Below are 17,549 nucleotides of genomic sequence, written 5' to 3' on the forward strand. Positions count from 1 at the left end.
TTGGAAAGCAGTGGGCCTGTGTGCAGGATGATAAGTTGGGCCCCACAGCTGAGAAAAAGTGCGCCACAGGAAAAGTTGGGTGTGATTTTCATTGCGCTAAATACTGGCTGTGGCTTGAAGGGACACAGAGTGCCGGGGGTTCAGTAGTAAGTGACGCAAAGATTCAGGAATAATTTAAACAAAGTTCCCAGAAGCTCAACATTAATTCCACAAAAATCACCTGATTGGGGTTTTCTCAATCACAGTGAAATCCCTTCTTTCTGAGATTGGTAGTTGCAACCAAGCGAGTCATCTTCCTCCAGATGGTGGACGGGGCTAGCAGGACTGTGATTGGCTTTAGTAGTGGCCAATGACAGTTCTCCTCCTCCTGGAAACAGGGACCGCCCCCCCTAGCAGAACTGCACCCAATCTCATCCCCATCACAAAAGCTGACGATCGCAGCTACAGCAAAGTTAGAGAACCAAACATTGTTTCCCATATTTTACAATGTGTGGGGGCGCAGTGTCTCCTCCTCAGTGCGGTGTGGGGAATTCTGAAATTGGAATGCATTAGTGTCTCACTGACACTTCCCTGTGCTGCTCTGCTGATGGGGAGGGAGTCGAGTGCCGGCAAAAGAGGCTTCGTGGGCCGCGGGTTGTCTACCCCTGTGCTACACCATTCCCCAGCCTATATTGTAGAGTGCACTCTAATCCAGCTGTAGTATTGCTACCTACATTTTTATTTTACAGGATTTATATAGCGCCAACAGTTTGTGCAGTGCTTTACAAAATGAAGGCAGACAGTACTGTTACAATACAATTTGGAACAAGAGGAATCAGAGGGCCTTACAATCTAAGAGGGAGTGTCAAGTCATACAAAAGGTAATAACTGTGGGAGATGAGCTGATGGAGAAAGTAAAAACACAGTGTATTAGTTAGAAGATAGGCTTCTTTAAGGAGGAGGGTTTTCAGGGATTGTCTAAAGATGGATAGATTAGGAGATAGTCGTACAGATTGGGGTAGGGAGTTCCAAAGGATGGGAGAAGCTCGGAAGACGTCCTGAAGGCGAGCATGGGAGGAGGTGACAAGGGAGCTAAAGAGCAGGAGGTCTTGGGAGGACCGAAGAGAGCAGTTTAGTTGATAGGGTAGAGTTGTAGATGGCTTTGCAAGTTGTTGTTAGTAGTTTGAATTTTATTTGTTGGGTAAGTGGTAGTCAGCGAAGGTATTGGCAGGGGGGGGGGGGGGGGTAGCAGACATTGAGTAGTTGGTAAGGTGGATGAGTCTGGCAGCAGCACTCTTGATGGACTGAAGGAGAGATAACCTATGTAAAAGTAGTCCAATGAGGAGGGAGTTGCAGTAGTCGAGGCGAGAGATGACCAGGGAGTGAACTTGAAGCTTTGTGGTGTTATTGGTTAATCCCCTAAATTACAGTTAACATTTATTGCACAGTTTGCTGCTGAATTGGCTGATTCCTGCATTGATCCCAGCAGAGGCGTCATCAGGGGGTGGATATTGAGGCTACAGCCCCGAGTCTGTGGCCAATAGCCCCGAGTCTCTTGTCCCAGTCCAGAATTCAGGGGACAGGGGCAGACTGAGCCTTGGTAATGCTGGCCCCGGCTCCAGCTCTGCTCCCGCCTCCACCTGACTCTACTCTTGGTCACTGGTTGCTATAGCCACCTAGCGGCTAGCAACCAGTGACATCACTGCCCAGCATTCAAAGCGTCACTGCCCAGCATTCAGTGTAGGTCAGTGTGTGTCAGGTAGGTCAGTGTATGTAGGTCAGTGTGTGTCAGGTAGGTCAGTGTGTGTGTGTTTCAGGTAGGTCAGTGTGTCTCAGGTAGGTCAGTGTGGGTCAGGTAGGTCAGTGTATGTAGGTCAGGTAGGTCAGTGTATGTAGGCCAGTGTGTGTCAGGTAGGTCAATGTAGGTCAGGTAGGTCAGTGTGTGTCAGGTAGATCAGTGTATGTAGGTCAGTGTGTGTCAGGTAGATCAGTGTGTGTCAGGTAGGTCAGTGTATGTAGGTCAGGTAGGTCAGTGTGTGTCAGGTAGGTCAATGTAGGTCAGGTAGGTCAGTGTGTGTCAGGTAGGTCAATGTAGGTCAGGTAGGTCAGTGTGTGTCAGGTAGGTCAGTGTATGTAGGTCAGTGTAGGTCAGGTAGGTCAGTGTGTGTCAGGTAGGTCAATGTAGGTCAGGTAGGTCAGTGTGTGTCAGGTAGATCAGTGTGTGTCAGGTAGGTCAGTGTATGTAGGTCAGGTAGGTCAGTGTGTGTCAGGTAGGTCAATGTAGGTCAGGTAGGTCAATGTAGGTCAGGTAGGTCAGTGTGTCTCAGGTAGATCAGTGCATGTAGGTCAGTGTGTGTCAGGTAGGTCAATGTAGGTCAGGTAGTTCAGTGTGTCTCAGGTAGATCAGTGTGTGTCAGGTACGTCAGTGCATGTAGGTCAGTGTGTGTCAGGTAGGTCTGTGTATGTAGGTCAGTGTGTGTCAGGTAGGTCAGTGTAGGTCAGTGTGTGTCAGGTAGGTAAGTGTATGTAGGTCAGTGTGTGTCAGGTAGGTCAGTGTATGATGGGCACTGGTAAGCCAGGCAGCAACCAGCAACCAGCAAGTGAGCTTACCCCCTGCCACACAACCCCTCCACCCAACCAAAAAACTCAGCGCCACTAGAGCCCCCCCCCCCCCCCCCCCCGTGCCAGCCTTGGACTTCGGGCTGAAGCCCCTGGTCTTTTTGCCACCTAGCAACACCACTGGTTCCCAGTATAGAACCTGATTACTTTGGTATACTTATTACTCTATCTAGCAGACTGTGTCCAAATATACCTGCTGTGTGCTCATTTATGCTCAAACATTCATTTACTATAATCTATATCAATAGATGAAGTACATTTACCACTAAATGGGTGTGTGTCCATTTTCTGGTAGTAACCAACAGCCAGGTTAACCACTTGCCGACCAGCCACAGTACATATACTGCAGCAGGTTGGCTCTATTGTGCAAAACAACGTACCTGGACGTCGTTTCATGCAATACATAGTGTGGGCGCATGCGCACCGCCGGCGCTAAGGATGAGCCAATGCACATGCCTGGCGGACCTGATGTCCGCCAGCCACCCACGATCGCTTCACAGAGAGGCAGAATGGGGATCTGCCTATGTAAACAAGGCGGATCCCCGTTCTGACAGGGGACAACACTAAGATCTGCTGTGCCTAGTGATCAGGAACAGCGATATCTCTGTTGTCCCAGTGAGCCCATCCCCCACACAGTTAGAACACACCCAGTGAACACAGTTAACCATTTGATCGCCCCCTGGTGTTAATCTCTTCCCTGCCAGTGTCATTTATACATTGATCAGTGCATTTTTTAACACTGATCACTGTAATAATATCACTGGTCCCCAAAAAGTGTCACTTAGGGTCAGATTTGTCCGCCGCAATGTTGCAGTCCCGCTAAAAATTGCAGATCACGGCCATTACCAGTAAAAACAATAAAAAAATAAATAAAAGTCCACAAATCTATCCCCTATTTTGTAGACGCTGTAACTTTTGCGCAATATACACTTATTGTGATTTTTTTAATCAAAAATATGTAGAAGAATACATATTGGCCTAAATTGATGAAGAATTAGTTTTTTTATATATATTTTTTTAGATATGCATTAAAGCAGAAAGTAAAAAAATATTGTTTATTTTTTATTTTTTCAAAATTGTCACTTATTTTTTGTTTATAGCGCAAAAAATAAAAACCGCAGATGTGATCAAATAGCACCAAAAAAAAGCTCTGTTTATAGAAAAAAAGGACATCAGTTTTGTTTGGGTACAACATCGCACAACCGCGCAATGGTCAGTTAAAGCGGCGCAGTGCCAAATTGCAAAAAATGGCCTGGTCATAAGGGGGTGAATTTACTGGAGCTGAAGACATCCGAGAAACTGTTGAGGTGACATTTTGGGAAATTCCCTTTCTGGAAGATTTTCATTGTTCTCTGTTTTTCATAGTTTTACAAAGCTGTGTAAGGCTGGATGGGGTCAACACCTCAGCTTTGCCTATCATCAAGATAGGTAGGTTTTTTTTTTTTTTTCTTGGACAGGGTGGGGGTGGTCTCTGTGCGAGCCAGGCCTTCTCCTCCAACATCAGTGGCCGACCTCACAAATGCGCTACTGGAATAATAGTTAAACATTCCCATAGACACACTCCTAAACCTTGTGAACAGCCTTCCCAGAAGAGTTGAAGCTGTTATAGCTGCAAAGGGTGGGCCAACTCAATATTGAACCTTATGGGCGATGACTGGGATGCCATTAAAGTTTATATGCATGTAAAGGCAGGTGTCCCAATACAATATAGTGTATATTTGGGAGAGTCTGATGATCATGAAGCTCCAGAACCAGTAGGTTCTTTTCAGCAGTAGTCGATTTTTGAAAAGTCTTGCATGGCTAAATGGTATTGTATTTACAGGTGTACATGTGAAAGTAATCTCCTATTTGCTTATTTCAGTGTAATACAGCTCCATTCTTACAAAAACATGTAAAAAAGCTCCCAAGCTGTCCAAAATGCAATGCAACACATGGCAAAACGTACAACAGAAAAATAAAAAATGCTTATTTTAAACATGTTTGAATGAGGCTCTAAAGGCTCCTGGCACATATAATACCATAATATAGGAAGATACTCAGTCTAAATAGGAATTGATGGGCCATATGGTGTTATAATTAGTATGGGAGACAAACATTGTCCTTTTTTAGAGTGGAGAACTCATGTCCCTGTAGAGAAGAAGATGACATCACTGTGTACTGCTCATGAATCTCTCATTCTAGGAAAGGCCAAGTAAGGCACAAGGTAGCCAAAGTTACACACATACTAACATTTTTAAACATTATTAGCAATATAATGGCCATTAAATGTAATCAGTGATCTTCATAGTTGCCAACATTGTACAAAGAAAATAAAATAACTTTGCGCTAACTCAAACATATAAGCCGCTGACACTGCAAATAGACTTTTTGCTGTAAACCATGGAGTAGAAAAATAGGTGCAGCGCTAAGAAAAATAATAAAAAATATAAAAAATGTTATCAAAGTGAGTTGAACGGATGTGAATATCAACATATAAATTTCTTATAAATGTCCATTTATCGATGAATCAGAGTCCATCCTTTTGTGAAATAAATGAAATCACCACGTGACTATAATTATAATAGTGCTCAGATAGTCCCCTATGTAATGAAGGCGTACCATGGGTATTGGACCTAAGAATAGCGTATGCTACATAGGTCAACACAAACGTTTACTGCCCAATGGCAATGGTATAGATGATGAAGATCCAATAAAGCGGGAAGCAGTCCAGGAGGCCTTCTCAGGGATATATTGTGAAAAAACCACACATGTGTAAATACCACCACCCGTGTGAATGGAGGCTTACCGGAAGGTTGGGACCCAAAACAGCATACGCTGGATGAGTCAAACAGGCTTAAAAATTGCCCACTGGCAATGGGAAGGGGATCCTAATGTCACTCTGGAGGAAAGATCCTAGGGGTAGTTCACCGGGGTATCTTCTCCATACAGAACTTTAAAACATCCTCAAACATGTCCCACTGCTGCTTCTTCATGGTTCAACCACTTGCTGATGTTGCTGCTGCAGTGTAAGTTGAGGACCTGGCTGTTCTGCCTGGCAGGGGTGTCTGGATCATGTCACAAGTTGCACAGAATCCTAATGCCGGAAGCGCTCTTCACTTCCGCCACCCTGCAACCGGACCAACCGGTTTCCTCGGCTGCCCGGCGGAGCCCCCCCCTCACATCAGGTGTCCCCGGCGGAGCTCCCCCTCACATCAGGTGTCCCCGGCAGAGCCCCCCTCACATCAGGTGTCCCCAGCGGAGCCCCCCCTCACATCAGGTGTCCCCGGTGGAGCCCCCCCTCACATCAGGTGTCCCCAGTGGAGCTCCCCCTCACATCAGGTGTCCCCAGTGGAGCCCCCCCTCACATCAGGTGTCCCCGGCGGACCCCCCCTCACATCAGGTGTCCCCGGCGGACCCCCCCTTGCATCAGGTGTCCCCAGTGGAGCCCCCCTCACATCAGGAGTCCCACAGCGGTGCGCCCCCCCCACCTCAGAGGTGTCCTCCGCATGGCTAGAACCCCGCCCCTTTCCATATCAGACTGGCAGCGGGGCGGGGGTAGGCGGGGCGAGGCGGAGCGGGGCGGAGGGTGGGCGGCGATGCAGGAGCTCCGTCTAGCCCCCCCCCCCAGCCGTCTTCCTAAACTTCATTAAAATGGCGGCCGGCGGAGACAATGTCTCCGCCGGCCGCGGACCTCTAGCGGCGGCGGTGGCGAAATCGTGCAGAACCGGATTTCTCGGGACATTTACCGGGACGCCACAAATTTGGGAATGGCGTCTAAGTCCCGGGAATGTCCCGGGACAGTTGGCAAGTATGGATCTTTATTAGACTGTAGGTAAACGAAACATGGGTATTAGTTACACCATCATTTCCAGGCCCAAAAATGCCCATAACTGAATTTCATTTGATATCTATTCCAGACATAGTTACATAGATAGTTACATAGTAGGTGAGGTTGAAAAAAGACACAAGTCCATCAAGTCCAACCTATGTGTGTGATTATGTGTCAGTATTACATTGTATATCCCTGTATGTTGCGATCATTCAGGTGTTTATCTAATAGTTTCTTGAAGCTATCAATGCTCCCCGCTGAGACCACCGCCTGTGGAAGGGAATTCCACATCCTTGCCGCTCTTACAGTAAAGAACCCTCTACGTAGTTTAAGGTTAAACCTCTTTTCTTCTAATTTTAATGAGTGGGCGCAAGTCTTGTTAAACTCTCTGCGAAAAAGTTTTATCCCTATTGTGGGGTCACCAGTACGGTATTTGTATATTGAAATCATATCCCCTCTCAAGCGTCTCTTCTCCAGAGAGAATAAGTTCAGTGCTCGCAACCTTTCCTCATAACTAATGTCCTCCAGACCCTTTATTTGCTTTGTTGCCCTTCTTTGTACTCGCTCCATTTCCAGTACATCCTTCCTGAGGACTGGTGCCCAGAACTGGACAGCATACTCTAGGTGCGGCCGGACCAGACAAATATATAATAAAAAATGATTTGCCAATTAGAAGCTAAAATATAAAAATAAGCGTAACACCTCTAGTTTGTGCTAGAGTTAGTGAAGGTTTTGTTAGTGTAGCGCCCTCTACTTTCAGGTAGGCGCTAGACTAGTATTTTTCTAGTTGCAGGACTACTGGCAGGTAAATTTAGCCAGGTCTGTGTTTTTATTCCAGGCCTGGTTGTTTTGATCTGGGAGTGGGAGTGTCAGTATAGTGGGGGGTGTGGCCACCTACACTCTGGCTCAGAGATCCTTTCCTGCTTTTAGTGGAATTGTTCTGGAAGGGAGGTTGGACTTGAGACCTGAGTGGCAGGCAGCTCATGTGGGGGCTCTGACCAATCATTAATTTGCATTGGCAGGGGGCAGGCCTCCTATATAGGCTGGGATCACATGCTTCCAGGGAGGAGTTGTGGAGCACAGGAAAGACAGCCTGGCATGCTGAGGTGCTATAGCGGACATCCCCATGCGGGGATGTGCCGTGTGCATGGAGGAGGGATGGAGGAGCCGCAGGGGAAGGACCTAAAGCTGAGGATTTTCATCTCCACAGAGTGCATCAGGTTTCTGTGACCGGGGAACACAGTGCTTGACTGTAAAGAGGATCAATTGGAGGAAGTAGGAGTAAAGCGGCGGAAGTAGACCAGCTTATCGGATTTCTGTGACCGGGGAACACAGGACTTTGTTACAAAGGGAGAAGGTCAGTGTAACGTTGAAGAAGAAGAAGTACTGGAGAGAATAGTGTAGCATGCTGTGTGGGCGGGAAGCATAGTATGGACAGAAGTGGACAGGCTGGAGCAATAGTCTGTCGTTTATCATGTGCCAAGTTCATGCTTGCAACAACTTCCAGAGACTGTGGGGTCGTTAGTTCTTGGAGCCATGGAAGATAGGCGGTATAGGCCTTTGGCTCTCTATTTGCAGTAGGAATTCTACAGGGGAATTATTCAGAGTGATTCCTTTTGTTTAACTGGAAGCAATAATCTGCAGTGAGGACTTGATAGGGGAAATCCAATAACAATGCCAAGGCCATGGATGATAACTTATCTTTGTGAAATCTTCATGGGCATCTCATACATCCCTAATATCTCTCCAAGTTTAATCCCACAAATAAAAGCAAGAAAAAGGAGTAATTGACTGTTTGTTGTCTTTTGGGTGACCGATGAGGGGATGACAGCAGGGTGATTGGCGGATTGCTACAACCACACCAGCGGCCCCTACGGGGGTACCGCTACATTAGTGTAGGTAAAATTGAGTTAGCTCAGGGCTAGCCTGAGCTGTTGAATCTAGGCCAAGGTTCAGTGAGTCAGGGCATTCTGACAGCTCCTCTGGTGCTTCCCCCAGTTTCTGGGACATTGAAGAATGTTCTAGAGCTAGTGGGCAGGAGGTTAGGAGGGAATATTTATGAGGCTTTGACCAATTCCCAGCAGTGGGCTGGCAGGGGGCAGAATTTACCTCAAAAGCCAGCCACCAGGGGTGTCGTGGAAGATGGAGATATAGTGCTGTCGTGGCCTTCAGGGGTGCCCACATGTTGCAAAAATAACAGCAGCATAACATACCTGAAAATATATAAAGGAAAACATGCATAACAGAATATTACATGAGAACAATGGTCAAAGCCTATATACCCCTCAGTGGCGGTGCGTCCATAAGGGCGCATGGGTGCCGCCCCCTCTCTCCTGCCACCCCCTCTAGCACCAATAGATAGATTTATGCATTGCATGAATCTATGTATGGCCGCCGCTGCCACCCCCTATTCGGGCGCCCGGCCCCTTTTTGTGCACCTGAATTACAGCGGCGAGGGGGGGGGGGGGTTTGAAGCTCCTGATTAGAGCCATAGGCTCTAATAGGCATCAAAAAAGGTGACCTGCGAGCGCCATGCTGGGCGCTCGCAGGTCACTCAGGTGTGTTAGGAAAGCGAATGAATACAACAGGCGCTGTGATTGGACGCCTAACAGATGTCCAATCATAGCAGAGGACGGGAAGAGAGGATGGGAGAAGACATCGAGGAGCTGTCCCACCGAGACAGGGTAAATGCAGACGGCGGGCGGGAGGCACACTGGCAGCATTTGATATGGCACATTGGGAGCATTTGATGGGGCACAGTAGCAGCATTTAATGGCACAGTGGGAGCATTTGATATGGCACAGTGACAGCATTTGATGGCACAGTGGGAGCATTTGATATTGCACAGTGGCTGCATTTGATGGGCACAGTGGCTGCGTTTGATGGCACAGTGGCTGCGTTTGATGGCACAGTAGCGGCAATTGATGGGCACAGTGGCTGTGTTTGATGGCATAGTGGCTGTGTTAATTGACGGTACAGTGGCAGCAATTGATGGGCACTGTGGTTGCGTTTGATGGCACAGTGGCGGCAATTGATGGGCACAGTGGCTGCGTTTGATGGCATAGTGGCAGCAATTGATGGGCACAGTGGCAGCAATTGATGGGCACAGTGGCTGCGTTTGATGGCACAGTGGCTGCGTTTGATGGCACAGTGGCTGCATTTGATGGTACAGTGGCTGCATTTGATGATACAGTGGCGGCCTTTGATGGGCACAGTGGCTGCGTTTGATGGGCACAGTGGCTGCGTTTGATGGTACAGTGGCGGCAATTGATGGGCACAGTGGCTGCGTTTGATGGTACAGTGGCTGCGTTTGATGGTACAGTGGCTGCGTTTGATGGTACAGTGGCTGCGTTTGATGGTACAGTGGCTGCGTTTGATGGGTACAGTGGCTGCGTTTGATGGGCACAGTGGCTGCGTTTGATGGTACAGTGGCTGTGTTTGATGGTACAGTGGTGGCAATTGATGGGCACAGTGAGGCTGCAAATGATGAGTTTTTTTTCTAAATTTTTCAGTTTTTTGCACCCCCCCCAATTATTTTGAGCACCGGCTGCCACTGATACCCCTTGACACTGTGGAACCCACTCTAGGGGAGTTTTAAAAGCAGCAGTGTCCAAGTCAACCATATGGATCAGATGCCCCTCCAACAGAGGTAGGTCAAACTGATCATAACAAGGTCTGGGAGGCAATTGATGGGCCACACGGTGTGAACACCACACGGGAGGGTTGCCCTGGCACCCCCTGTACGGTCCACCCTGTGGCTGGCATCATTTAACCCAATTCCTCTTAGCCCAGGTCATCCCAGACCTGCCCCATCCTGTCACTAGATAGTAAAAGGAGAAGCAGCACAGTGATGAGCTTGTCTCTCTGTCACTCTGCTTTCACCTCCTATCAGCATATTTCTTGTTAGCACTTGAACTGTTTGGTTCTTTGACTCCTCTATCTCCCACCTCTGCTATACAGAGGCTGATAACAGATCAAATTCAGGTGCTTACACTGCTTGTACAATTGGGACGGAAAGTATTCAGACCCCCTCAAATTTTTCACTCTTTGTTATATTGCAGCCATTTGCTAAAATCATTTAAGTTCATTTTTTCCTCATTAATGTACACACAGCACCCCATATTGACAGAAAAACACAGAATTGTTGATATTTTTGCAGATTTATTAAAAAGAAAAACTGAAATATCACATGGTCCTAAGTATTCAGACCCTTTGCTCAGTATTTAGTAGAAGCCCCTTTTGATCTAATACAGCCATGAGTCTTTTTGTGAAAGATGCAACAAGTTTTTCACACCTGGATTTGGGGATCCTCTGCCATTCCTCCTTGCAGATCCTCTCCAGTTCTGTCAGGTTGGATGGTAAACATACATGAATTCTTTGATTACAAATTCTTTATTATTCACGGTTGATGTAAATTTATCTAGGCCTCTCACGGGTACAGCCACCTCCCTGCATGCCTTACATTTTCAGCATGCATAGAAGCCATCCCTGTCCCAAAATGGGGGAGGTCTAGTAGGGGGATCTAGGACTTTTTTTTACTACCCTGTCTCCCACATTAGGGGCCTTTCAGTAAATACATTTAGGGATCGGAGGTAATACTGGTTTAAGGGTTTTGTCTAAACACAAGATATGCCAATGGGCCTTAAAGATGGATTCTATTTCCTTATATTGTGAATGAATGATGAAATGAAACCCAACTCATGATATGTAAATTTTACTATCTATAGGTGACACTTAAAAAGCCTTTACAGGTTGCCACTTTAGATTTACAGAGGAGGTCTGGTGCTTGAATTATTGCCCATGATCTGATGTTTGCCGTGATTCCTTGCATGTGTGGGATGATCGCTATTTGCGTGTCTGCGGCACTCAAATTTTTTTTTTTTAATATATAATTTTTTTTATTTATTTTTTTTATTTTTACGCTCTTGCTTTCATTTTTTTTATCACTTTTATTGCTGTCACAAGGAATGTAAATGTCCTTGTGACAGCAATAGGCATGTGACAGGTCCTCTTTATGGAGAAATCTGGAGTCTATAAGACTACAAATCCCTCCTTTGCCCTTAAAGCGGGGTTCCGGCCGGGAAAAATAAAAAATTAAAAGTCAGCAGCTACAAACACTGTAGCTGCTGACTTTAAATAAGCACACTTACCTGTCTTGGGTGCCCACGATGTCTGACGCCCGAGGCTGACCCGTCCCTCAGCTTTCGGGTCCCGGCACCGCCATCCTATCTAAGGAAATGGGAAACCTTACGACTTCACTGCCCGTTTCCTACTGCACATGCGCGAGTCGCGCGGCGCTTTGTGAATGGGACGCGATGTGTTGTGGGACACACACAGTTCCCATAACACACCGCACCCCATTCCCCAGAAGACAACGTGGGGAGGAGAAGACTGAAGATCACCGTGGCGTAGGAAGAGGCAGATTAGGAAGACTGCCTAGCAACAGCCATTTCAGGTGAATCCAAAAATATTTTTTTTCCTCCATTTTTTTAGGAATTTTTTTATGCAATTTTTTTTTTTAGGGTGGACCTCCACTTTAAAAGTATTCAAAACACCAAGATCAGTGTTTTTGAATGCTTTAGATCTTTTGGCCTCGATGTTTCCCGAGTAAACCGGTAGTGTTGTCATGTCATCGCTTCCGGTTTACTGTTACGGACTTTGATTGGTTTTCCAGCCAGCTGGCAGATGCGCCGGCTGGTTGCTTGGGTCTCCCGGTGAGACAGAAGAGCCACAGAAGGTGGCGGAAGGGAGGGGACGTCCCCTCCCACTCCTTGTAATAGCAATTTAGTGGCTAGTAAGCCGCTCCAAAATAATAATAAATTTTGTGCTGCGCTATCTCCCTAATATTCTGCTATGACAACAGTAGGTTTAAAGTGCCAACATTGCAATAAAAAAAAAATATACAAATAATTGCTGTAGCACATTATGAAATACTTACCTTAGAATGAAGCCTTCCAGTGGCACGCTGTCACCGCTGAGAGGGCTTTCCCCCGGTCTTTCTGGGTTTGCGCGATCCGGCTGTGTGGTTGGCCAGAGCCATGATGACGTTATTCCCGTGCATGCGCTTGGGAGCACTTGGTTTCAGCACGAAGCTCTTAAGTTTCTGCAAGGTATGCTGGACCTTCAGAACGCATGCACCTGTGATGTCATCGGCTGCATTCACGGTGCACGTTTAGGAGATTTTACCTACAGATAAACCTTATTATAGGCTTACCTGTAGGTAAAAATCACAAAGTGGGCTTTACTACCGCTTTAAAGGGGTATGCTCGTTAAAAATCAATTACATAGTTTTAGGTGGATGTGACTTGATTAAAGGATATGACACCCTAGCAATGAACTTCTCTTAAATGCTGTCTTGTGGTCTGTTACTTATACCAGTTAAGGTATTTTGTTATTCCTGTTTAATAAGTTCACAGAATACCTGCTGGTCTTGCTAGAAAACCTGTCAGCTGATAGCTTCCTGTGTGTTCTCTTCTCTGCCTGTGTTGCATTGGTATCAGATATATGTTCTGAGGTCTTCAGAACCCTGTCCATCTACTTTATGAATAAGAGGACAGGGGAGGTTCTAGTAGGCTTGCTCTATTTCTGTTGTCATGATACAGTAGGATGAATAAGAGTTGTCATATCAGAACAGGTTACTGGTAGAATCATCAGGTGAAAATAAAATGAAAAAAAGAAAATCTGAGGACTGCTGAGCAGCAATACATTACATTTTTGCAAGGGTTTAGATACACTTTGGGGTATATCTGATTCTTCTTTCTAAAAATGCCCCTTTAAACCAAAATCACCAGAATCTTGAGATTCTTGAAGATGCTGAAGTGGAGATATAATCACAGGGCCTTTCTGCTCTAATACAGAGAGTGGTCAGCATGGACCATGGAAACGCAAAGGTCTGTAAGACCTAAAGATGACTGAGCCAGTCAGTGAAATTCAAGAAAAATTGCTGGATGTTCCTGAATTAGCGTTAAGCAAGCACATGGCATTACAAGAACTGGACTTCCCCTAAACAAGCAATATCCAATAAACACAAAGAAAAACAACAGAATACAATTGTCTAACTGTAGAACTGGTTTCTTTGAGTGGAGTAGAGCTTTTTACTGAATTGTGGGAATTTGTCATAGCTTTGAATTGCCAAGTGTTTATAATACATCTACATTTGATGATTTTGATTATTTTATTGACAAAGAAAGTTGAAGGTAGGGAGAACCGTAGCACGGTGCTATACATGCTATACCCGAGTATTACACTATCCTGATTGTCTTTTCTATATTGTGCCTTCTTCATGTCTTCATATCCCATCTAGTGACTCCATATACTTCTCATTCTCGGACCTCCCTGAAGAAATTTCCACTTTGCAGTCTAAGGATTTTCACCCCTATCCTGAGGAGGACCGCTTTCAGTTATCCTCAAGGTAAACCAAGTAAATGTGGGTTGAAGGTAGGGGTACTCATATGACAATGTGGGTGACTTAAAACATGTTGAGGAGTCATAACTCTGACTGGTGGTTATACAAGCCCCACACTGAGATGACTCTTCTCATGAGATTACTCATAATTGAGGTCCTGTGACTGAAGCAACCAGTTGGTTTAAGGATTTAGAACTTTACTTGTGTGTGGGGAAAATGAATGTGAAGTCTCCATGGCTTTTCATTTCTTATACTGTATATTGTGTATGTGAAGATTAGTGACATAATCACCATTTGCTGAAAAACTGATCTGATTCAGCAGTCGATCCCCATCTCCTAAAAGTGACTCGGAGTTGGAAATGAAAATCCTCAACACATCTCTGTCTGAGAACTGCATGGAATGGAACTGGGGAAGACTCCCACAGGTGAGGCCACTCATGACCAGCCATCAATGAGGTGACCCCTTTTAGCCAGGGGAGGACTGGGAAAGATAATCGGCTGGCCATTTGATGTAGGAACAGTTAAATTTTCTGACTAAAGAATATGTTCTGTACAAAGTCTGCCATGGTGGCATAGTACTTGATGGGCATGGTAAAAGGTGGGTGTCATCTTAAAATGCATGAGTCAGATAGTACAGAGGGGGAAGCAGGAATCAATGAGTAAGGAATAAAGTTGGGGGGGGGGGGTGAAGAAGAAAAAGCAATGAGAATAAATTTGGAGGAGGGGTTGAGAGATGGCATTGAGACCCAGATTATGGAGGATGGCAGAAGAGGCAATGGGTTGGACAGTGGAGGGGAGAGAGTTAGCAAGAATTGACCATTTATAAGAGACATCTGTTGGTCAAGGTACTCCTCACAGCACTTTTCAGCAGGGGAATTGGCAAACAGCAAACATTTTTTGTGTGTCCAATGTTTTGCCTTTACAAAGGTGAGTTGTGCCCCACCAAAATATTAGTCACTTAAAAAAGATTTGCTGTTTGCTGAAATTCTCTAGCTGACAAGTCCTATGAGTGTCTCAATCAACATCAGTCTATAAACATTTTAATAATATCTTTTATCATTGCCAGGTCACTCGGACTGATATTGGCTCTCAAATATCGCAATCCGCACCATCCAGTCCTAGCAGGGAGCTGGTTGAGATATCTTCCACTGCCTCAACAGACCCTGAATTTCACATAACTAAAGAGGAGGACGGCACCTTCCATGTTACTCTATTAGAGGGATCAGAGGATACTCCTGCTTTCCAGGTTCTTCCAGGTGAGCCATAAAGAACATTCTGTATATAGCAGCTCATCCTGGTTTCTTCCACTCAAAGACCTACATCTGTATATACTGCAAAACAAAAGGATGTTCCTCTTGAACTGCTGTTATGTAAGCCCCCCACTTCTCGCACACACGACTAGTTTATATATATATATGTATCAGACTGGAATTATTGTATTGTCATTGTAGTCCATAAAGATTAAAGTGTACCTATCAGGTTATTTTTTGCTGTCTGTGTTTCCTCTTGGAAGCTTCACTACTCTACTTGTCCATGTTCACATTCTCACTAATGTAAAAAGTGATGGAAAATGCAAACTTTGGAGTTACAACTAGAACAGGGATAGGCACCTGTCTAAGGAGTGACTTTCAACAACCAAAAACTGACAGGGGCTTTCTCCATTCCCTGGTCCAATTGTGGTCAACTTACTTAATATAGCGGGCCTAACTTGCAGCCACTGGGATCACCAAAGGGCCATACATAATATTTAATAACTGTAGTATTATAAAAAGCTGTCAAAGACTGAAGACATGCAACAAGACATGGTCAGAGACTGCAAAAATGCTATAGGAGTGGTTGGAGACATGCTTCCGGAACATAGCCTAGAGACATCTTATGTAAGACTGCTAGAGATCAATGCTATTACAGCCTGTTTTACAAATCGATGTGCTCCCGACAGCTCTCTCATAAATTACTTGGATCACATTTGATATTTTTTTCAGCAAGATCCTCGATGTGTCTGCAAGAGCCCCAAGAGCAGCACAGTAAGGATTGCAGGTTAGGCACCAGGGTCCCACTCTAGCCAAAATATAAAAGGTTTTGGCTTTAGATATACTTTGTAGCTGATATAAAATATTGTACAGGAAATATGTCAGCCATTAAATTCTACAAAACAAAAATGGTACCTAACTGATGTGGTCTGTGAACTAGCTGTGGTCTCTGAACTAGCTTGGATGAAATAATCAAATGAAATAAAGCATATCCAAAGCCTGTCAACCGTCTTTTAAAAAATTGATCCAATGCAGATCACTATTAGCTATTAGTAAATCATTTGTGAGTTTTAGGAGATCAGGCTCTATGGAGTGTTGAGGGCAAAATCCAGACTAAAGGGAATCAAGAAGGTTATTCTCAGTGAGGTGGTAGCTTAGTTGGTTGTAGACCGAGCGTTCAGGTTCAGGAGGAAAAGGGGAGTAAGGAGATGGGACGTAGGTTGTTAAGATTTGTGGGATCAAATTAGGGCTTTTTAAGTATGGGGGTGACTAGTGAATGTTTTAGAGAGTAGGGGAAGAGACCAGAGGAGAGGGAGAGCTTGAAGATGTGAGTTAGAGAGTGTAGGATGGTGCAGATCGGCAGACCTTTTTCAGTCGGCCGGCTTCTGCCAGATCGGCTGCCGTACACACAGGCCGAATGTTGGAAATTATATTGTGTTTGTGTGCAATACAATTCATTAAGGTGTATTTTTCCCAAAAAATTGGGTTTGAAAAGTTGCGCAAATACTGTGTGACATAAAAAATTGCAACACCTATAATTTTATTCTAGAGGGCCTCTGCAAAAAAATAAATAAATATATATATATATATATATATATATATATATATATATATACAGGGCTTTTTTTCAGCAGGAACTAGGGGGAACTCAGTTCCACCACCTCTGGCTCAGGTCTTCTGCTCCCTGCTCACCACTATCACTTGGTAACACTGAAGTCTAGCTTCTGCGTTTACAAGTGATAGCTTATCTCCTAGTAGCTCTCACAGGTCAGATCTCCTGCACAGATCCCACTGAGTGCCTGACAGGGACAAGGGAGATACAGAACAGGTGCCCAGGGTTCAGTGCAGTCATAGGCAGGAGAGGGTGCGTGGTAGGCTGCACCCTCTGTGGTCTCTCCATTTTTTCCCTGGCGACCAGTTGTTGATGCTCCTACTGCATGATCTCCCTTGCAAGTGACTGTAGTATAGTATAGTATGCTGGGAGGTACTACAGCCGGATAGGTGTTTCAGCTTAATATTGCAACAAAGGTAAGACATATGACAGTGGGTGAAGCTTTTAAGGAGGGGGGAGAAGATGAGGGCAGTGAAGGGAGGGGGTTGTATGCAGAGGGAAGAGCTACTATTTGATGCCATTTGGCAGGTATGTGTGTGTGGTGGGCATGGTTGAGTTCCTGCACCTATTCTCTGAGAAAAAAAGCCCTGTATATATATAATGTTTGGGGGTTCTAAGTATATTTCTACCAAAAAAAAAGTAGATTTTTACATGTATGTGAGAAGTGACAGAATTGGCCCAGTAAGCTGTTAAAAAATTTACTTTCCTAGTGTACAGTCTAAAACTCTAAATGCTTTTCAGTTTGACCTTAGTATTTCTCCCTTGCAGATGCTCCTTCTGCATCTCTAACATTTTTACCTGATGAAGCGCTTTCTCCGGACTCTCAGGAAGTATCCCTCTATTTTCCTAACAGGTCAGTATTGAAGAGTATATGAG

At 45.2% G+C, this 17,549-nt stretch overlaps 1 protein-coding gene across 4 annotated transcripts in view; it reads left to right on the forward strand.

The window, feature by feature from the left end:
* Positions 1-17,549, forward strand: part of LOC141113431 (phosphatidate phosphatase LPIN3-like) — a 166,282-nt gene that overhangs the window by 98,629 nt on the left and 50,104 nt on the right. For 3 of the 4 annotated variants that reach the window (XM_073606517.1, XM_073606520.1, XM_073606519.1), the window contains exons 5-8: positions 13,710-13,817; positions 14,131-14,236; positions 14,878-15,067; positions 17,442-17,526. In XM_073606517.1, coding sequence (XP_073462618.1) covers positions 13,710-13,817; positions 14,131-14,236; positions 14,878-15,067; positions 17,442-17,526 — 489 coding nt within the window. The remainder of the gene's footprint in view (positions 1-13,709; positions 13,818-14,130; positions 14,237-14,877; positions 15,068-17,441; positions 17,527-17,549) is intronic. The other variant, XM_073606518.1, reaches the window with a different exon arrangement.

This window comes from Aquarana catesbeiana, linkage group LG12 (genome assembly GCF_042186555.1).
Source record: "Aquarana catesbeiana isolate 2022-GZ linkage group LG12, ASM4218655v1, whole genome shotgun sequence".
NCBI lineage: Eukaryota > Metazoa > Chordata > Amphibia > Anura > Ranidae > Aquarana > Aquarana catesbeiana.